The sequence below is a fragment of the Anastrepha ludens genome, chromosome 6 (assembly GCF_028408465.1).
Source record: "Anastrepha ludens isolate Willacy chromosome 6, idAnaLude1.1, whole genome shotgun sequence".
NCBI classification, from domain to species: Eukaryota; Metazoa; Arthropoda; class Insecta; order Diptera; family Tephritidae; genus Anastrepha; species Anastrepha ludens.
The window spans coordinates 32,582,838-32,606,290 of NC_071502.1; the positions used below are offsets into that span (position 1 = coordinate 32,582,838).

Sequence of the window (23,453 nt, forward strand, 5' to 3'; positions counted from 1 at the left end):
GAGAAGATCTCTGCATTAACGTTCTCTGCACAACATTTGCACAATTGCATACATACATACATACATATATATGTGCATATATAGAGAGAAACTGATGATGACTAATGCATTTCAATGCTGTAAACAAGTCATTTCACAAGCACTGAGCCAACGCGAGTTGGCAGAGTTTTTCGCTCCGTCCCCAAACGTACGAATAACACCCAGTCGACTTTTGACTGTCGCACTGCCAGCTAATAATTCGTGGCATTCTCCTTTGAACTTTGTAATTTTCACAAAAATGTCGACTGGTCGCATGTCCGATGAGCAATTCGAAAAATTACTCGCAACAATACGCGCATTAGGTCCACAACACACCGAGCAGCAACAAAAACAACCGATTGGCAAATCTAAGAGTAGTTTTAGCAATTGCAGTGTCAGTTTTTATGGCCAGCGGGACAATGATGCCGTCGAAGAGTTTATCAACGCAATTGAGACATACAAGGATATGGAAGATATCAGCGATCAAGATGCACTGAAAGGTTTGCCACTTCTCTTTCATGGCATTGCGTCAACATGGTGGAAGGGTGTGCGTCGTGATGCCAAGTCGTGGCAAGATGCTCTGACACTGCTACGTGATCACTTTTCGCCTACGAAGCCACCTTATCAAATATACGTGGAAATTTTTGAGTCAAAACAATCAGGCAACACACCGATTGACACTTTTGTGTGCCAGAAGCGCGCTCTGATAGCCAAACTGCCGGAGGGTCGGCACGATGTGGAAACTGAACTGGATTTTGTTTACGGTCTATTGGACTCTAAATATCAGCAGCAAATACCCCGGCATACGGTCAAAACATATCGGGAACTGCTGGAGAAAGGACGAAACGTGGAGCGACACAGCAGGAGACAGTGAAGCGGAACGTGCAGAGTGTGGGTCCCCTAGTGCTAGTTGTGTTCATTTGTGTTATTACAATAATATAAGTGTACATACATACATACATATAAAGGATATATAATATGTATGTACATATGGATGTGTGTGTTTATATGCGTGCACACAAATCTGTGTAGATTTGTAAGTTTCTATTCCTAAGTGTAATAAGTTGTTTATTGAATAAACAAATAATAAAAAATTGAATTGGGGCATCCCCAAATGTTGAAACTGTTCGTTTGTAATTGTAGCTGAAAAATAAATAAATAATTGTGAAAGCTATCACCGTCCATAATACAGAGAACGTTAATGATTCATACGAGTATATCACCGAAGAGCGCCGCTCATCGTAAACGCTCGCGTTTCTTTTTGCTGCACCTAATTCGCTTTGATTCCACCTTTTTTTGTTTTTTATTTTCAATGCTCACTGAGTATGGTTCCTGATCTTCTCTCTGTATATGTATGTATGTATGTGTGCACTTGTACGTATGTTGGGCGCTCAAAAAGGTATGGAGCAAAGCAAAAACCACATTGCCTTAAATTCGAAAATTAGATAAATATCATAATTTTTTGGACTTTGTTCCTAGCATTTGCCGATTCTATGTATGTATATAAAATTATTATATGAAAAAGTCCATTAGAGCCATATTTGTAATACTTTTATATTGGCAGGAGAAAAGCACTCACATGAATTCACCCTTGAATGTATTTATTTATTTATTGATGTCTAAAAAAATTCAGAACATAAATTGTTAAAAATATATACGAGACAAAAATTGACTTTTAACAAAATGAATAATTATGAGACTAAAATAACAAGAATTTATGAAGTATTATTTTGATTTATTAGATAGAAAGTAATTTTTTTAATGAAAGTGGAATACCTGTTTGGCCCCAGAAAGGTCCAAATCCAAAAAGGTGCAGAGATAATTAAAATCAGACAACGTTCTAATGAGTGGCGCAACTAAAGCTTCGCATTGGCCTTAAAACGACGAAAATTTCTGCAAGGAACATTAAACTGTACTCTTTCTAGAAGTGCCGGGCAGTTAATTTTTCCATTAACGAGACCAAAGGTAAATGATGCTGCCCGAAGAGTACCTCTGCCACTTAATCGAAGAAGACTAATCAATCGGTAGCGAGATTCATGTGATGGTTTCGGGTCTGAGAATTGGGTGATTGCAGCGGCGAAACGCACAAAAATTTTGTGAACCCACTACACTCGATTTAAAGTATGTATAGGGGTTTTCAGTAAGAGCGCTTCAACTTTTGAACTTTTTTGAATAAAACACAAACGGTTTGACTTTTTTAACTGATTTTTTTTTATTATCGAGTTTGAACATATACATTTAAGTATGAAATTCGATTTCTTTTGCATGACCACCGCGTGCACGTTTTACGAAGTCCAATCGTTGAACCCAATTTTCGACCACTCTTTTGCATAAATCGGCCGAAATTGCAGCAATTTCGCGTTCAATATTGGCTCTGAGCTCACAAATCGTCGCCGGCTTGTTACTGTAGACCAATGACTTTACATAACCCCAAAACGGGACGGCTTGTTAAATGGACCGTAAAATGGCCGTAATGCTCTTAAAGTAGCAGCAACAGAACGATTATTTTCATAAAAAAATTTGCACGATTTGCAATGAAATGTATACTAATGAAGTTTACAAATGACAAGCGAAAAATAAAAAATATTGCGTCGTTCGCCCTCCCTATCGGAAAAAAGTTGAAGCCCACCTATTGAACAACCCTATATGTATACGGACTGCATGATAAGGTCTCCAAATAAAAGCAGCATAATCTAATTTGGACCGAACAAAGGCCGAAACGGCATAACTTAAGTGGGTGATAAAATTCAGCGCCTAAATCGCTCATCACATCAGACGAATCAAAATATCTATAATTAATATGATAAGAGGTATTAAAGGGGTATTAAAGCTTGAAAAATGTCATTATTTATGTCAATGAGGTACACCAGAAGTAGCAATAAACTGTTTTGAAGAAGCCCCATCGATAACTACAGGACTACAAAGAGGATCGAATCCAATCAAGGAAAGTCGCATGAAAACCGAGACATGCCAATTTAGTGACTGAAATCGTATCGGAGATTTTATCAATTTGGCAGCCATTCTGGAAATCTGCGTAGCAATCTTCAGAAAAGTCTGATAAGTTAGTTAATTTGGAAGTTGGTCTGTAATTCGCAATATCACTGTTATTGCCGCTTTTGTAAATTGGAGTGACTGAAGTCAGCTTCCAATCATCAGTAAATATTCCTAAGGATTTATTAAAAAATTCCAAAATTAGTTTAAGAAGTAGCGTTGGATCTCAAGAAGGCTGTCGACACAGTTAGCCATTACACGTTACTAGATGATATTTATCAGTCGACACTCCCGCCAGGGCTGAAGAGGTGGTCCGCAAACTACCTGAGCGGTCGTCACTCGTCTGAGATTTTTCGAGATCTAACATCAAAGCAGAGGAAGATAAAGCAAGCTCTACCGCAGGGTGGTGTCCTTCCTCCCTTGCTGTTCAACTTCTACATCTCGAAGCTCCCCCAACCACCAACGGGAGTCTCCCTGGTCTCATACACTGACGACTGTACGATAATGGCGTCGAGAAATGACATGGATGGCCTGTGTTCCAAAGTGAACAACTGCCTCGCCGACCTTTCTCGCTTTTTCACTGCGAGGAATCTCCAACTTTCCCCCACTAAGTCCACGGCGACCCTCTTTACCACCCGGACAAAGGAGGTCAAGCTGTCCCTTAAGGTAAAAGTCGACGACACACCAATTCCGACGATAAACAACCCCAAAATTTTGGATGTAACCTTCGATAGTTTGCTCTCCTTCTCAGCGCACACAACCGCAATTGCCACTAAAGTCCAAAATCGCAACAAGGTCCTCAAATCGCTTGCCGGCAGCACTTGGGGCAAAGACAAAGAACTGTTGCTATCGACATTTAAGGCAATTGGTCGGCCGGTTCTGAACTATGCTGCACCTGTCTGGTCGCCTGGAACTAGTGACACGCAGTGGATAAAGCTACAGGCATGCCAAAATACTGCCATTTGGATAGCGACCGGTTGCCTCCTGATGCCCTCTATTCAACACCTTCACAATGAGGCACAAATGCTCCCTGTAATGGAGCACCACAATCTGCTCAGCAAGCAGTTCTTGCTAGGATGTTACCGGAGGTTTCACGCAGTTCCTGCTAGGATGTTACCGCAGGTTTCACCCCTGCAGACACCTGCTTGAGCCAGAGCCGCCCACCAGGCACTTCAGGAGGGAGGCCCCTCTTCAACTACGCCGACGAGATCCAGGAAAAAACGAATCGACAACTGCTTGTCCGGACATTATTTAGACAAACAATAAACGACATTCATCGGGAGATTCTTACTACCTTCTTAAGCTTCCGACCCCCGAATGCCATAATCGGAGTCCAACCCCCACCCACAGCAGATGAAGTGCTCCAGCTACCCCGAGAGAGCCGCGAGTGCATAACACCATAATAATCAAAGAAAACGAGTAGCGTGACTTTCACTTTTCACCGACTTTGACGTGTTTTTTTGGGTTTCGGCCCATGTAAATTGCGCCATTCAGCCGCCTGTTGACTGGTTTTCATGTCAAACTCATATACCCATGTCTCATCACCACTGATGCGCTTGGGTCCGAATTCACTTGCTCAAGTATGTCTTCAACCACCTTCTTGCGATGAATTTTTGTGAAAGAAATTCAACTCTCTTGGAACGAGTCGAGCAAAAAAACAAAATGGATACTTATGTATGACTATTTTCCTCACCCGTTATGTCATAGAAGTAAATTCTTGGAGCTGATATTTCCGTTACACGAGCTTAACTGCGAGAACTTGTTTTGGAGAAGCCATAGATTCGATTAGATCAAAATACAATTTTTTGGTAAACATTTGTCGCAAAGTGTATTTGCACTGCACTAAATAGTTATTACAAAGTGTTGGTGAATAGCGATAGTTGGTTGAACTGCCAACTCAATTCAGGAACATCGATGCCAACCACTTAATATTTCAAGCACCATCAAAGTGAATTTTTTTATAAAGATGTCGGATTGCACGATTACAGTATCGAACTGATTTTGCTCTTCTCATTTCAGAAACAGATACCGAATTTGCCCTAAAAACCATAGTTTCCAACAGCACATTTGGAACAACTTTTTTTTATATTTTTAAGTTTTTCTATGTTTGAGTTTGAACACAATATTGGCCACAAACGTTTTAAGCGATTACTGAGAGCGGGTTAGTCTTGCCCTATCCAAAGCAAGTTAGTTACGACGGCCGCTACTTCTTACAGTGTGCGGCACTCGAAGTGTAACCAACTTCAGACCGCTCGCGCAACTGATGCACGGACATCGGACACGGGTTTATTTGACCGACGTTCATACGAGAAGTGATCGATTGGCCACCAGGAGGCAGCACCCGCCAAAGGTAATGGTTTGGGCCGTTGTAACCGCAGATGGGCGCTCTCCAATCGTTTTCATCTAGCCCGGCGTCAAAGTAAATGCGAAATACTATCGGGAAAGTATTCTGGAGGTTGCTTTGAAGACTTGGGCAGACAAAAATTTTGATGGCAGACCATGGACGCTTCAACAGAACTCGGCACCAGCTCACAAAGCTCGAGTGAACCAAGAATGACTAAAACACAATGTTCCGAACTTCATAACGTCCACACAATGGCTATCTAATTCACCATACGCGAATCCGATGAATTATTCTCTTTGGGCCATTTTGGAGAGCAAGGTCCGAACTAAAAGATTCAGCAGTCCCGAGGCGCTGAAAAAAACCATTGCCCGCGAGTGCGCCAAAATAACTGAAAGTCACATTCGGGCAGCTTTCGATTCGTTTCTGGACCGTCTCAAGGCCAAAGTCAAGGCAAACGGTAGTCATATCGAGCAAAAGTAAATTGATTCTTAATTTGTATTATTTTCACACTATTTTACTTTGAAATGAATAAAAGTAATTTTCCAAATTAAATTTATGGCCGTTTTAATTGGTTACACTTCGAGTGGTGGACCCTGTAATGATTGCTTGACTCTCGTTGAATATCTGCTTTAATTGCAAGTACTAAAATATAAATTAACAGAGTTTATTAAAGAAAATTATGTGCTGCCTGCGAAACAATTTGGATTTAGAAAATTTCACGATACAACACACAAAATCCAGAGAATATATAACCACGTAAAATTCAATCTCAAATAACAAAAAGTCGACAGCTTTAGTTCTCTTCGACCTCAAAAAAGCCTTTGACTACGTTTGGCACAAAGGGCTCATAATTAAACTCATAGATTTAATATTTCCTATCAAACTTATAAATATTGTTTTAAAGCTTTCTAAAAAATCGCTATTTCTGCGTATGTATAAGTAATAAATTTTCAGACCTAACGCAATTTCCTGCTGGTGTCCCTCAGGGATCTGTTATAGGGCTTATCTTGTTCAATATTTATGTGCCTGACGTCCCTAAGTTCGACAACTGCCCTACATACGCCATGTACGCTGATGGTATCGGTATTTTCCATTCACACAGATTTACCTATGATAAAGTGGCTAAAATGCAAAGTGCGCTGAATCACGTCGCAAATTATTTTCACAGATGGAAATTAAAACTTAATGTTGATAAATTGGATGGCTTGCGTTCCTTTTTAGCCAACAGTCTAGTCAATTTGCCCAGTATAAATCACAATATTAATAGGCATGATATAAATTAGTCAAACATCGTTAAATATTTGGGCGTCGTATTAGACAAAAAGCGAAATTTCCGTGACCACATTCACCACAAAAATAATAATATAATATCGCAATTAAAATGGTATTAGGCGGCGTAGTCTAAGCTGTCATTTAGTAATCGTATATAACTGGGCTCTTAGCACAGTACCAGATTACCCACTAAGTTCTTCTCACCTTAGTGCATTGGATAGAGGTTTAGAAGACAGTCTAGACCTGATTCATATCATATCGCTCCAACCCTGCACAAACTTGTCAGTCTCTGTACATTGCCAAACTTCTTGGTGTATTTTTTGACGTGATTACGTCTTATAATTCGATTTAACAGGCTGCACGCACGAAAAAATGTGTCGTTACCTTGCTCATATGTAGTTACCTTGCTCTTTAGTGTTACCTTGCTCTTTAGTGTTACCTTGCTCATTAGTGTTACCTTGCTCTTTAGTGTTACCTTGCTCATTAGTGTTACCTTGCTCATATTAGTGTTACCTTGCTCATATGTAGTTACCTTGCTCATTGCATTGAATGAACTGCAAGCGAAAGCGCGGAAGGAACGACAAAGCAAACAAAGCAAACGAACGGCAACGTTCGACATCTTGCTCTCCCCTACTTAAGTGAGCGTATATATGTATGTATATGCGCATATGTACATATATAAATTCACGTATTTGTATTGGCATATGCCTTCTTATTGATTATTATTAATTTGATTTACTTGAAGAATTTAAAATAAAACCAAGTTTGTTAATAATACCTGTTGTTTTAATGTTATTATTATTATTTTTTTATTATATATGAAGGAAAAAATGTATGGTAATATTTACCATATCTATACTAATATTATAAAGAGGAAAACTTTGTTTGTTTGGTTGTAATGAATAGGCTCAAAAACTACTGGACCGATTTTAAAAATTCTTTCACCATTCGAAAGCTACATCACGAGTAACATGGATTATATTTTATTTTGGAAATAGGGCTCGAGATATAGGTCAAAACGTGGACCCGGGTAACCTTTGGATGTGTATCAACAATATGGGTATCAAATGAAAGCTGTTGATAAGTGCTTTAATACGGGGTAATTTTCATACCTATTGATGACTAGGGTCTGGAAATATATGCCAAAACGTGGACCCGCCGTGTCTTTGCACCGAATTAAACCAAACTTCCACACATTGTTAAGGAGGTATTGAAGATGGTTTCCGTATAGTTTGAATACCTATTGGTAGATAGGGTCTCGAGATATAGGTCAAAACGTGGACCCGGGTAACCTTCGGACGTGTATGTACAATATGGGTATCAAATGAAAGCTGTTGGTGAATGCTTTATGATATGTTATGTTATGTTACGTTATGTTATGTTATGTTATGTTATGTTATGTTATGTTATGTTATGTTATGTTATGTTATGTTATGTTGTGTTGTGTTGTGTTGTGTTGTGTTATGTTGTGTTATGTTGTGTTATGTTGTGTTATGTTATGTTATGTTATGTTATGTTATGTTATGTTATGTTATGTTATGTTATGTTATGTTATGTTATGTTATGATATGTTATGTTATGTTATGTTATGTTATGTTATGTTATGTTATGTTATGTTATGTTATGTTATGTTATGTTATGTTATGTTATGTTATGTTATGTTATGTTATGTTATGTTATGTTATGTTATGTTATGTTATGTTATGTTATGTTATGTTATGTTATGTTATGTTATGTTATGTTATGTTATGTTATGTTATGTTATGTTATGTTATGTTATGTTATGTTATGTTATGTTATGTTATGTTTTGTTATGTTATGTTATGTTATGTTATGTTATGTTATGTTATGTTATGTTATGTTATGTTATGTTATGTTATATTGTGTTATGTTATGTTATGTTATGTTATGTTAATGTTAACTCATTCTCTATATCCATACAAAATATCTATCAAACAAATAAAATTAAAATTTTCTTTTGAAAAATTCAACCATTCAATCAGTATTTTCTTATGACGTTATCACGTTAAACTATCGACAGTAAACCGACTTTACAGACAACCTCTTTTTTTTACAAACCAAGATACCACAGATCATTTAAGCTCCTTCGGCCGCACTGTAGATCCAAAGTGGGAGTCTAATGGTTTTCCTACATTGGTGGTCTTCTTACCTCGATCCTCTACACTCAATCTCCATGCCACCTAACGCCTATACTAAGGAGTCAGCGTATTAGTTTAGAGTAAGGCCGGGCCGGTCCTTGGAAAAACAGTACTATGTCTATGTATGTCCGCCTTGCCCAGTATTTTCCTCATCCTGTTCGCCTTTCTTAAGTCTCTTTGTTTTCCTATTATTTCAATAAATTATTTCACCATTGGTAGAAATTGAGTTTGATTCCACGAATTTTATACTTAATCTAAAAAAAGCAAACCATTTGACTTTAGTAGCTTTTGCACATGTCGCCTCCCGTAATTGAGTACGTTTGGTTGTAACTTAGTTATTTCTCTGCCAAATATGTGTGTATGTCTTTAACATTGTGTTGTTTGCCAAAAGAGTACTTAATAACTCAGCAAAACCTGCGTGCCCGAAACTCTAACACAATTACACTTTTTTATTTGTTACAAACACATACGCACGCAGGTTTTGCTGGGGCGTCGCCAAATCTCTAACACAATCGACTTTTTTTTGATTCTCCGTCACCTTTGGAAAATGTGTAAGCAGTAAGCAAACTTCATTCATATATTTTTTCTCATTTTTGCATCAATAAAAAAAAAAAAACAAAAAAAAAACGGCAAGTGGCTGTCAAAGCAATAAGTCAAAAAGATATCTTTTCTCTCTTTTTGATATCAAAGTAGGCCGAGAATCAAATTGTCAACCTTTGGCAAATGTGTAAGCAGTAAGCAAAGTTCATTTAAATACTTTTACTCATTTTTGCATCAATCGAAGTAAATAAGCGCCGTAGCCGAATGGGTTGGTGCGTGACTACTATTCAGAAATCACACAGAGAACGTCAGTTCGAATCTCGTTGAAAGCAAAATTAATAAAAAGATTTTTCTAATAGCGGTCGCCCATCAGCAGGCGATGGCAAAACACCGAGTGTATTTCTGCCATGAAAAAATTCTCCTCATAAACATATCATAAAACAAAATAAAATAAATGTATAAAAAAATTTTTTTTTGTGATTCGAACCAAGGATTTTGGATCGGAAGCCCACATTGCTAGCCGCTAGGCTATCGCGCTGTGCTGCCGGCGCTGGCCTAAAAGTTATTTTGTTCGTCGCTACGTTTATATGAAACTGGCACTGGCAAACGAATCCATATGTATGAAAGGGATAAAAAATCACACGTACACAAAATTTTTGGCACGATTTTCCCAACGCTTTTAACAAAGTGATTGTAAAGGGGCGTGGTTAGTGATAGTTTAACGACCACGCGTGGCGGTTACGTGCAGGGTAACATGACCACCACTCTTCTTGCTGGGAAGTATTTTGCATATACATTTATGCATGTATGTATGTATGTATGTGTGTATTTGTATAAAAGTGAGCACTCAGTTGTTCTAACCGGCAAATTCATATACTCTAATTTGGGAGCAACGCATACCTTAATATTTCTCACTAGCAAACCCGGCCCCCTTCGCTGGGCACACTAAAATAGAATAGATATGGTTTAGAACAGAAAATATATGGTTTTCATATTATTTATTTCTTTATTCTTTATTCAAGCGCTTTGGCATAAACAATATTTTTTGTTTTTCTATTTGTTTTTGAGTAAATATAAAATATAAATTGAAAATCAGAAAAAAAGAAGATTGTTTCTAAATTTCAAATCAACGCATATGAATAAACAATCGTCTTTTTTCCTGATCATCCATGAATTTTTCGTTTCAATTTATATGTTTTATTAAGCATTGGAGCTTTTTTAACCATTATCCATTTATATATTGCAAAAAAAAAAACGAAAAAAATTGTTTTTTCCACGAACACATAATTTCATTCGGATTTCACATTAAATTCTCAAATTTCGTAAGAAATTATTCACTGTTCCAAAATCCACTCCAAAAAAATTCACAAACAATTTTTACATGTTGCACTTACGTTTTTTCCTTATGGCATCCAAATCAGAAAGAAATATTGACACATTGTAACTCACACTGTCACTTTGACAGTTCAGTTCCGCCCCAAGCGTAAAAAAAGTAAGCGACATTATGGCTGGCTCAAAAGAACGCTGTACCCGTTGCCACTGCTCCGAATTACAACCAAACTTTACGAAACCCATTTTCAATACTTACTTAACAATGTGTGGAAGTTTGGTTTAATTCGGTGCAAAGACACGGCGGGTTCACGTTTTGGCATATATTTCGAGACCCTAGTCATCAATAGGTATGAAAATTACCCCGTATTAAAGCACTTAACAACAGCTTTCATTTGATACCCATATTGTACATACACAACCAAAGGTTACCCGGATCCACGTTTTGACCTATATCTCGAGACCCCAGTCACGTAGCGGCATGAAAAATACTCTGTACTAAGGCATTCACCAACAGCTTCCATTTGATACCCATATTGTACATACACATCCGAAGGTTACCCGGGTCCACGTTTTGACCTATATATCGAGCCCTATCCACCAATAGGTATCCAAACTATACGGAAACCATCTTCCATACCTTCTTAACATTGTGTGTAAGTTTGGTTTAATTCGGTGCAGACACGGCCGGTTAGCGAACTCTCACAAAAAGTTGACTTTATTTTATATATAAGATTTTTTTCAGTTTGTGTCCGAAAAATCCAAATATCTTACGGAACCCTATTTTTTTCCAAAATAAAATGTAATCCATGTTACTCTTGGATAATGTAGTTTTCGAATGGTGAAAGAATTTTTAAAATCGGTCCAGTAGTTTTTGAGCCTATTCATTACAAACAAACAAACAAACAAAGTTTTCCTCTTTATAATATTAGTATAGACAACCACTGCCGGCTTTTCTCGAATGCACTCAACACATACATAGATATTTTCTCTCTGCTTCTGTGACTATAAAAGCCGGTTGACTTCAAATTCAAATTCAGTCTCTTACGACCACAGCTAGTGAATAATATTTGTAGCAAAAATACATTCGCCATCATCAATAGGCTTTGTTCGCTGCTACCAACAACAAACATTCAAGTGAATACACAAAACAACAAACAGGAAACTATTTGGTTAGTGTGCGTGTCACTTTAATTTCTCGTCTACAACAAACAAACAAACAAAATGGCACAAAACGTCGTACAAATGACCACCGAACAACTTCAGGCACTAATAGAGTCGGTACGTTTGGCCGCCGTGGCAGGCGCCAGTAGTGCCGCTCCGGCTACCATAAAAACCAAGGGCAACTTCACCAACTGTAGCAGCCGGTTTGGAGGTCAGCGTGACCATGAGGCTGTCGAGGAGTTCATCACCTCCATTGCTACCTACAAAGAAATCGAGTCGATCAGCGATGAAGATGCGCTTAAGGGGCTATCTTTACTGTTCTATGGTCTAGCGTCCACTTGGTGGCAAGGCGTGCGCAAAGAAGCGAAAACCTGGGGAGATGCCATTGCATTGATTCGCGATCACTTCTCGCCCACCAAACCCGCCTACCAGATTTACTTGGAGATATTTGAAAACAAACAAGACGACCGCGCTGCTATTGATACGTTCATCTGTCAGAAGCGCGCTTTACTTGCACAACTACCAGAGGGACGTCACGACGAGGAAACCGAGTTGGATTTGGTCTATGGTCTGCTGAACATCAAGTATCGTAAGAATATTCTACGCCAAGACATTAAGACGTTCCGCGAATTACTTGAGAAGGGCCGTATTATCGAACACAATGACTTGGAATCAGAGGAAGTTCAAACTGGTCCAATGCGTGGTTCCAAACGTACCAAACGCTGTACACATTGTAACTTCCGAGGTCACACATTCGAAGAGTGTCGAAAGCGCAAAACTGCGACTGATCAATAAATACAACCAACATCGCACTGCGTCACCTTCCTAACCAGACATTCCTCGAACTACTTACGATGACTACCACACACAACACACACACACAGCACCAAACAATGGAAAATGACATCATAGCTTAGTGACGTCACAATCCGAGCAGCTCACGCCGGTACCGTATTACTGAAGCAGAACTTTCGCTCTCACCAACAAAGCAGAGAAGCAGCGTCCAGCTTTGGTGATTTGGTTAATAGCGGCAACAGCAGCAACAAAGCTATTTAGACTTAGTATTAGTATATAAATTCACATATACATTCATAGAAATAATTATTGTGAGTTTGAGTTGTTCTTTGCACCTACAAAACTATTGGAAATTTTACGTCGAAGTGCAAAGTCTTCTATGCACTTTAGCGGTGCTTTGATTGCTTTGTCTTAAATGCGTTATTATTTCCAATAGAGTTGTACGGAGTGGCGGCACCTTGGACTCACAAACGTCTTTCATCCAACCGCAAACGCGAGTTCACGCTGTGTCAGACACGGCTCCAGATGGCTATGAACGCCAGCAATGGAGTTCCTTCATTGCCGAAAACAATATTTCTTCAACCCGTGAAGATATTTGAAATCAGATTTTAAACAAAACGAATTATTGTATTCGAGTCACAATTCGAACCAGCCATACTTCAACAATATTGGTGACAATTTGCTTCATCTCACATTTCGTACAATGATGAAGTTTTTTTTTTCAATGGAAAGTTGTAGTGATATAATTCTATAGTAGCCATGAGGTTGGAGACTTGTAAGCATATCATAGTTACTGGAATTTCTACGGATATTCCAGTGGCTCTTTATGAATCTACAGGTATCACCTTTGGGGTACAATAGAAAGTGATCACTAACTTTCGGTTGAAGAAAAAAGTTTGATTTATGGTGTGAGTTGTTGAGGTCCGAAGCAAATTGCTTCCTTTATGAAGATGACTGAGGAGATGAGTGCTCAAAACACCGCTGCATTTGCCTGCTGGTGACAGTGCTTCAATTGTCATTCAGTGAGAATTTGGTTGGAACACCTTTGTGTTTGTTCCAAATTGAGATATGCATGCTGATGTCTGGTAAGCATTTGGATCGAGGCTTCGGCGTTGTTCCTCTTGTTTAACCACCTCAGTTTGGGTAAATCAGTTGCTGCAAATGCAAAGCTGCACCCAGTGGATTCCGACCATGACGATGACTTTTGGACAATGTTGCCCGCTCTCAAATGTAGCACAAAACCTCCGTTGCATATAGAAGTGCTGCTTGACATTTTGTGTGTTGCATTTGCACAGCTTGGCGATATGGTCAGCATTGCAGAGTTGGCGAACCATTTGGGAGCTCCTTGCGCTGCGATGGGTGTCTCTTCGGAGACATTCATTGCGTGTGAGTGGCACCAGGTGGCTCCAATAACTCTGTTCTGTTCTCATATAGCTGAGGAACTAATGCTTTTCGCAACATGTTGGCAGTAACTCTATGTGTGGCAAAGCCAAAAATCGCCTTCCGGTGATTTTTAAACTTTTAAATGTACTTACATTTTTGTAATTATTGGAAAAATTGTACAACGATGGCTACGACATCGCCATTCGTACAATTGGCACGCCAAATTGGCGATTTGCGGGATGCGCAAACTTCTCTGTAGCGTCAAGCGTATGGCACGCCAACTGATGTGCACTAATGCATTCACTCAACCCTACAGCTTAGATTCGTCGCTCATTTCGCCTCCGGAAATGTTCCGATAGTCTTGGCCCTCTCAAAGAGACACAAACATTTCTCATTTTGCAGTGTTCAGTTTATTCAGATTATTCACTAGTGTGAGCTACCCACCGTCCATTTACCGAGAGCATCAAACTCTGGAGGAACTGGTCCGTATTTCGGTTCAAATGCGGTGGGTAGTCTCACCAGCTAAAAGTTTAGCAAAAACACTGCACTTTGAGCATAGAAATACAAGTTCAAATCTCAAATTTGGTTTTTAAGTCAAGTTACTTTTAGATATTTACCTAATTCTTTGTTACTAGTAATAAGAAAACAAGTAAATGGAAAAAAGGTACAAAAAAAAATCGAAAAAAAAACAAAAAGAAAACAAATTGACAAAAAAAGAATCAAAGACGAAAAAAAATAAAATTAACGAAACAGATAGGCGAAGAGGCCTACAACTAAATCTTACTGCATTTTTACCATGGGAAAAAGGGCGGGTATTGCGCGTTGAATTGTGCTTTCAGATATTTCAAGGGAAGATAATTTTTGGTTATTGTTTTAAGTGGGAATATTGTAATCAAAAATTGATAGAAAATTTGGTAGATCTGCGTATGTAGTTGAATATTTTCCCATCCCTATTGTGAAAGCACAAATTATAAAAATATCTCCAAGTGCAGTGGTTTGCATGTTTCAGACTTTCATTGAATAGACTTTTTTTATACGATTTTCTATGAAATTTAATCATTTTTTAGGCAATCATGTTACACAAAAGAGCGTTTTGGATTCAGCTGATCTCTGCTGTGGACATTTTTTGATAACCAGAGAGTGTTTTTACTAATGGATCTGCACAATGTGTGAATCGCCCCACCGAAGATGGTTCATTGAAACTGGATAGAGCAATGACAAGAATCTTCGTGTATAAGAGAAATTTGGAAATAGAAAAATTGTAAAATGTGAACTATGAGCATTTGGAATAAAAAACCCAATTATAGCGACATTTTCAATGATTCGCTGCATTGTATTGGATGTGCAAATGCCTTGAAGCCATAACGATTTTCACAGAGGCTGTAATTTTGAACCGAAAAAGGTTTTACATAACATAAATGAGTTAAGGAAAACTGAATTATATTTAGTAAACATATTTTACTAATTTAAATTTAGTCGAGTACTTTTTTTATTATAATAAAATAAATAATTTATTATAATAAAGAAATGTTGGGATAAAGAAAATGTTGTATAATTTTAAATGGAAGCGAAAATCGTTTACGAAGTGTTGATGGCAAGACTGCTTGGAGCAATGTCTGTAATAGGGTCTTTCCAATGAGTCCGTTACGCCCGTTGCGGTAACAAATTTGACTGACAGCAAAATAAATTATGTGTATTTGAGTCGAAGGCGCCACATGCGTGCCGTATGCCATGCCGAAATGCAGAAAAACTGCCAACTTTCTAGTTTTGCCGTATGGCGAAATGACAACTGTTTAAAGAAGTACAATTTTGTATCGCGCAAATTTGCATCGATGGTGTGTATTTATTATATCAAATCAAATGCAGAAAATAAATGGAATTTCAATGAATAGAGTCAAATCAAATGTAGCCTTATCTCTCCGATAAAAGCTTGAAAGAGTAAAGAAGAGGCTCGGACTAATCAAGTGGCCCTGGAAAATGAATGTGCATCCCTATCTCGAAGTTATGGACGCACCCATCATCTACGACTAGCATAAATTTTGATAAAACTCTCTTTGGCTTCAATAAGCATTCATATTATTTATAACATTTTTATTAATAACTAGCATCACCCAGTGGGCTTCGCACCACCATACATAAAATGTTTTTTTATATCGCAAGAAATTTTTCATATTAAGTTTTCTTTATAGAACTCGTAAAATGTTTAAACAGTTGAATTAGTTGATTTTTTTCATTCAACATACTTTCTAAAGATGTCACAATAGCCTTTTCTGTACTTTTTTTAAATTTGATTGTGGTGGTCACCTATATACAGGTAAGGTGAAAGAGCCGATAACACTTGTAATTAAACTTTGATTCTTTAATTTCCATTTCAATTTTTTACGCTAAATAAATTATGCTAAAATAAATAAAGTTAAAAATGTTTTTCCAGTTCCTTTAATGCTCCAGTTTTTATTATATTTTCGCCCAAAATTAATATTAACATAATACACTTACAACCACAACAGTACAACAGAAATGCTCATAAGCGGCTGTGTATTTGTTATTGTTTTTCCCATACAGGCATTTCGTATGACAGGAAACCATTACTCACATAAAATATCATAACTCAGGAACGGCTGCACCGATTTCACCGATCAAACTTCACACAAACCACGTCCTCAAAGATAGAAAAGAACTCTAAAATTTTTGTGTCAATCGGTTCGGCGGTTCTTGAGTTATAAGATTACCAAGGAAATGTAATATATAACGACAACTTGAAATAACCCAGGATCAGCAGTGTGGTTAGGAATTTCAGCTGATATAAGGCTATCGATTTGATTTGGAGTTATTTTATGTACCAGCCAAATTAGTATATGTGCGTGCGGCAATCCCCTTTCCTGCCTTTCGATGGAGTACATATGGCAACGCACCTCCCCAAATACATATAATTTCACAATTAAATCCATAAGTGCATTACATTTTTGCCGAAATGGATACTCATGTGGTTCAAACACATCCTAGGCTTACCCGGGTCCACGTTTTGGATTATATCTCGAGACCCTAGTCACGGAACGGTATGAAAAATACTCTATACTATAGAAATCATCAACAGCTCCCATTTGCTACCCATATTGTACGAACACATCCTTAAGTTATCGGGGTCCACATTTTGGGCGATATCTCGATACCCTAGTCACGGAGCGGCATCAAAAATACTCTTTACTATAGAATCATCAGCAGCTTCCATTTGCTACCCATATTGTACGAACACATCCTTAAGTTATCGGGGTCCACATTTTGGGCGATATCTCGAGACCCTAGTCACGGAGCGGTATCAAAAATACTCTATACTATAGAATCATCAACAGCTTCCATTTGCTACCCATATTGTACAAACACATCCTAGGGTTACCCGGGTTCACGTTTTGGCCTATTTCTCGAGACCCTGGTATCCGATTCTTAAAATTTTAAAACACAAACCATCTACTGAATAGTCCAAACAAAGCCTAAAAATTTGGTTTGGATAGGTGAACCCGTTCTTGAGTTATAAGATTACCAAGGAAATGTAACTTCTTTTTATATGTAGATGTAGATGTAGATGTAGATGTATGTACATATTTCACATCAACAAAAACTTGTTAATACAAGTTAAGCAGAAATACTTGCTGGCCACCTACGTAAACGAACATGCTCTCTGCTGGCCAACTAGCGAACATCATCACATACCACTCTAAAACAACCTATGCAGTTACATTGCAAGTGTGAGTCGGCTGCTGTGAGAGCGAGTACAGTTAACAGCGAACATCATACGCATCGCTTGCAGTTACTATGCAAGTGAGAGTCGACTGCTGTGAGAGCGAACAGCGCAGTTAACTGTAAAGAGCAATTAAGTGTAAAAAGTTCACCTTCATCCGATTAGAATGAATTGGTTAATGGGAGTTCTTTTGAAATGGACCAGCTTGGAGATGACTACAATTGCTAGCTTTGCTAAGCTTACAAGATTATTGTAAATTCTTTTGTTAAGAAATAAATATTTTATAACTTACATAACGAAATATGATATTTGCTTTCAGTACAAAAACATCTGTTGCTTTTTTGTTTATATGTATGCAGCAATACTTTCATTATGGCACCACGGTACGCTTTACACGTAACGTCAGGCAAATGCGTTGCCGCAACGGATGCAAAGGAGCTATTGTATTCAAGGTTGTATTGCCTGTCTGAAATGTTTTAATATCAGAAATAGGCCCAAATTGCACGACTCCTAGTCGTCTTTTTTTGCATACAATAATGTAACCAGTCAACTTTTTAGATGTGTTTGTTGTATATTATAAAATGAAAAATACGGAGAACCGAACATTTTTGGGACAAATATGATTATATTAAGGGGTTAAGGGTAGTCAGAATTTTAAAACAATTACATTTCTTTTGCATTTTCTCAAAGTAGAATATATTAAAAATATTGTGTGAAAATTTGAAGTAAATCCGACGAATACTTTTCGAGTTATTTAACAATTAACGAAGGGCACTCGGGCGCTCCGGTAATCGATAGCAAAACTTTAAATGCGTTTTTCTCATTTTATGTTTTTTGCACCGGTGATCACTGTAATTTAAAAACCACTTGATAGATTTCAATCAAATTTATACTCCTTTTATATAGAAAACATACAAAATTCGTACCTGATCAAAGGATTTTTTTTTTCAAAAATTTCGATTTTTTTTAAATAATTAATTGTCGGGTTTTTTATCGAAAATCTGAAAAATATTTCTTAAGGCCGCCATATTTTTAATTTTGAAAAAAAGCTTCGATCATGCACAGGATTATCTATTAATAAAACTATTTTCTTTTGACCGGTTGATTTTAGATGGATCTCTACGGACTTGTGACGATCGCCGCAAGGGACTTCTGGAGAAACGGTCTCCACACAGACAGTTATAACATTTACCATTATTAATTTTTTTGTTTTGAAATGTTGCTAAAGTCAAGTCGAAACGTGATGTATTAATGCTATGTTTCCATTTTTGTAAAATAAAGCTAGTCAATTGCTGAAATTATTGAAAATCATAATTTTTTCGGGCCTCTGACTACCCTTAACACCTCAAATAAAATTGGTTCCATTTCAATAAGGATTTCCCTAATATGCAAATATGGTAGCATACTATTGGCGCGTTGGTCTGGCAGCTTTAGACAGGGTTGCATGGAAATGAATTTTTTGCTTCGGTCAAACTACATCGCACTGTTCAAAATAAAAGTCACTCAAATAAAGACCGAATTCAAAAGCAACACCAGAAATAAAGTAATTAAAAGTAAAGTTCATAATTGCGTTACTCAAGCATTCGTGCTCCACATCTGTATCCAAGTGGAATACATTGAGTGGGTAACAATTCAGGCAACCACTATGGTACTAATTTTAAGTTTCGTACTTCGAAATATTCCTCGTATTCGTTTTGCAAGCCAACCCTGTGTCTTTTGTAACGCAGTTGTTGGTAGACGGTTTGACAGCAAGATGACAATTCGATGCGGTGCGGAATTTTGCAAATGGCGACGTTGGGGCCAGAAAAGGTTGGTTGCTCTTTACTTTGTGCGAAAATTTAATAATTTAGTTCGTAGTAAACAACTGACCGAATTACTTTTCAATGGGGCTGATAGTTGGGCACATGCCGTTCATGAAAATGAAGGAATATATAGAAAAAAGTGTTAAATACCTCAATATGATGGCAGAGTATACAGTGACCTAAAGCGTAGAGCGCTTTGTTGCCTCAAATTATGAAATTAATTTTATAATTTATTTGCTAACTTAACTTTCGTTATTTAATAGCCAACGAATTTCACCTACATTGCAACCCAATCTTCCTAACGCCTGTTTGATTATCTTTTTGTGCGGGAGGCCATTTGAAATTCCGCGTTCACATTGTGTGAGTAGCAGTGAGGACCATGACGACCAGCAGTGAGGATGTGTTGCTGCAAATGGGTGAGGTGCGTTACAAAAAGGGCGACGGCACTCTATACGTAATGAATGAGCGCCTTGCATGGATGGCGGAAAATCGCGATACTGTTGCAGTATCGCATCGCTTTGCCGACATTAAAAGTAATGTATGCCATAATTTAGGGTGCAAGTATAATATTTTTTTTCTGTTTTTCAAAATAGTGCAAAAAATATCGCCTGAGGGCAAGCCGAAGGTGCAGCTTCAAGTTGTGCTGCATGACGGTAATAGTTCCACATTCCATTTTGTCAATCGTAATGGACAGCAAGCGATGCTGGCCGACCGTGATAAGGTGAAGGAGTTATTGCAGCAACTATTGCCGAATTTTAAGCGTAAAGTCGATAAAGAGTTGGAGGAAAAAAATCGTATACTTTCCGAAAATCCTAATCTCTTGCAGCTGTATAAGGATTTGGTTATAACGCAAGTGCTCACCAGTGAAGAGTTCTGGGCTACACACGCCAAAGAGCATGCCATGAAGAAAATTAACAAAAAACAAGATATTGGTTGGTAAACTTATGGGTAACTCATGGCTTTAACTGTAATTTATGTAATATGTGGCTTATTTTTAGGTGTATCTGGCGCCTTTCTTGCTGATATAAAACCACAAACCGATGGTTGTAATGGGTTGAAGTACAATTTAACCCCCGACATAATTCTGTGTATTTTTAAAACTTATCCCGCCGTAAAACGAAAGCATCAAGAAAATGTGCCTGCCAAGTTGACAGAGTCGGAATTCTGGACAAAGTTTTTTCAGTCGCACTACTTTCATCGCGATCGCATAACAGCTGGCTCTAAAGATATATTTACAGAATGTGGCAAAATTGACGATCAAACGTTGAAAGCTGCTGTTCAGCAAGGCGCAGGCGATCCTTTACTCGATCTGAAGCAGTTTGAGGACGTGCCACTGGAGGAGGGTTTCTGTAGTGTTGCTGGGGACCGCAATGTCTCAAATAGTGGGAACATAGTGCATCAGAATATGATCAAGCGTTTCAATCAGCACTCGATAATGGTGCTTAAGACTTGCGCCGATGTCGCTGGCAGCTCTACTTCAACTGCCAATGGACCGGCTAAAATGAAAGACCCGAAAGCCAATGAACACTCGGCCGTAAATGGCGGTGCTGAAAAATCAAAACATGCAAAAGACGGCAAATCGAATAGTGGCGATGCAAATTCAACGAATAATGCCACGCTCAACGGAATTGCTGCTAGTCCCGATCGGCCGGCCAAACGCCAACGGATCATGGAAAAAATACACTACGAAGATCTTGGTGATCCCTTAATAGAAGCAGCCTACGAGGCTGATGCTAGCAAAAAATTTAAGAAGCCACAACAATTATCACTAGCCAAAGAGGAACGCTATTTACACGGCCCTTTGCCAATCACTGGCTACGACATGCATGAAGACCCACGACGCATGGAAGAAGTTCAATACCATCTAATGCGTGCTACGGAAACTTGGACGCAGCGCACACCGCACAAAGTTTTGGTCAGCCCAACGGCAGCGGTCAATGCGCTCGGCGAATTGAGTCCGGGTGGCGCGCTTATGCGTGGCTTCCATGAGCAATCGGTCGGCCGTAAGTGCCAATCAAAGACGTATAGGGTGGGCCATGTAAAATTTGCTTTTTGAATCGGCTATAAAAAAAAACGAATCAATATTTTTTCAAACTTTTTTTTTTATTTTGAAGATTGAACATTGTCATTTATGAATGAAAAATAATATCGTTCAAATGACTGCCACGACTGGCTTTACAGTAGGCCATTCGATCAACCCAATTTTTAAGCACATTTTCGATTGTTTGGGCTCCAATTTCATGAATGGTAACTTCGATTTCGTGTTTTAAAGCATCAATCGTCTCTGGATGGTTCGCATAGCATTTGTCCTTAACGGCTTCGCACGAAAATAGTCCAACGGGCTTAAATCACAGCTCCGAGGCGGCCAATTGATATCGGAATTCAAAAACGGTAGCCAAAAGTTCGAGTGTAACTTTGGCAATGTGACAAGTTGCACCGTCCTGTTGAAATCACATGTCGTCCATGTCATCCTCTTCAATTTTTGGAAACAAAAACTCGTTGAGCATATCTCGGTAACGCTCGCCATTTACTGTAACCGCGGCTCCTCGCTCATTTTCGAAAAAAATGGTCCGATGATGCCGCCAGACCAAAAACCGCACTAAACAGTGACTCGTTGTGGATGCTTCTCTACAGTAACGTGTGGATTTTCTGAGCCCCAAATCGGACAATTTTGCTTATTGACGTAGCCACCGATGTGAAAATCAGAAAAGAAGAAGAAGACTCACCACTTTGGAAATAGGTTTTCAATATTTTCCAATTTTGTTCAAGCGTATAGCGTCCCATTTCGTAAATGTCAAACCTTTAAGTAAATTATGAACACATTTGACATGTCATTTGTGTTACCATTCTCAAAACAAAATAGGTGGTTCAAAAAGCAAACGCTATATGGCCCACCCTGTATATGTATATGTGAAACATTTTTTAATTTTCATTACTTTCGTATTATAGAGCTGGTGCCGAAAGACTTTGAAAAGGATTTGCGTAATTTATATTTGTCATTGTCAGAATTGCTGAAACATTTCTGGAATTGTTTCCCACCAACCACCGCCGAAGCCGAAGAAAAGGCTGTGCGCATGCACGAGGCAGTGCAACGCTTCAAAATGGCTAAACTTGTGCCGTTCGAGGTATTTACGCGCGTTAGATGTACTTGCTGAATAATACAGGCAATTTTTATTTTCAGAGTCGCGCCTTGCATGAATTGTCGCCACTGGGCGCTTCTCTAACGCAGCATTTGAATCGTTTGTTGCAGTCGGCAAACACAAAATTCGCCACTTGGCAAGAGCGCAAAATGCGCCAGCATAGGTAGCAAACGTGAATGCATTTGAACGTGCTCGCGTTGGTTGTCACAGGCATGCAAAGCAAAAATAATGTACATTAACCTAGAGATGAAAATGAACTCGCTACAAATAGCAATGCTAAAAGCACATCCCAACAGTTTTGTTTTTCGTTATACTTTCTTTGAGATGCAACCAAATTATAATTCATCAATTTAGTTATTTATCGTAAACATAATTTTATTGTTCATTCTACTATTATTTGTAAATCAGAAGAAAACCATATTACTTCTTAAATAGTTGGTTAACATTGATATAGAAACGTAAACGAAAAAAAATAGAATAAAAGAAAATACCTTGTAAGTGATAATTAAAGTTAGTTTTCATTAAAAGACGAAAAAAGGAAATCATTGTAAATCCAGTCTTCTGCAAAGTGGAAGCCCGGTTAGTATGGCAAACTACAAACTTCTGAAAATTTCTAATACGACGCGCGCATCTGTTGTGTTGGCATTTCCAATTAGCGGCAGCAGTTGGCTTTTAACGCTTTTCACCAATGAAAGAATGCGTGAAGTGGATTTTTATTCTCATGCACTCCGCCACGTGTGTGGCAAATGGCTGGCGTACCCAAAAAAAGTTTATTTGAGG

The 23,453-nt window shown here is 38.3% G+C and overlaps 3 protein-coding genes across 3 annotated transcripts; all 3 read left to right on the plus strand.

The window, feature by feature from the left end:
- Positions 1-101: 101 nt before the first annotated feature.
- LOC128868786 (activity-regulated cytoskeleton associated protein 2) lies at positions 102-1,732 on the plus strand. Its single transcript, XM_054111293.1, has one exon. The coding sequence runs from the start codon at positions 278-280 to the stop codon at positions 890-892; it is 615 nt and encodes a 204-aa protein (XP_053967268.1). The 5' UTR covers positions 102-277; the 3' UTR covers positions 893-1,732.
- Positions 1,733-11,675: 9,943 nt separating this feature from the next.
- On the plus strand, positions 11,676-14,773 carry LOC128868763 (activity-regulated cytoskeleton associated protein 1-like). The gene has a single exon (XM_054111237.1). The coding sequence runs from the start codon at positions 11,878-11,880 to the stop codon at positions 12,610-12,612; it is 735 nt and encodes a 244-aa protein (XP_053967212.1). The 5' UTR covers positions 11,676-11,877; the 3' UTR covers positions 12,613-14,773.
- Positions 14,774-19,436: 4,663 nt separating this feature from the next.
- Positions 19,437-22,902, plus strand: LOC128868762 (general transcription factor IIH subunit 1). The gene is made up of 6 exons (XM_054111236.1): positions 19,437-19,540; positions 19,797-20,066; positions 20,127-20,465; positions 20,532-21,536; positions 22,483-22,658; positions 22,715-22,902. The coding sequence occupies exons 2-6, from the start codon at positions 19,913-19,915 to the stop codon at positions 22,838-22,840; spliced, it is 1,800 nt and encodes a 599-aa protein (XP_053967211.1). The 5' UTR covers positions 19,437-19,540; positions 19,797-19,912; the 3' UTR covers positions 22,841-22,902.
- Positions 22,903-23,453: the final 551 nt, after the last annotated feature.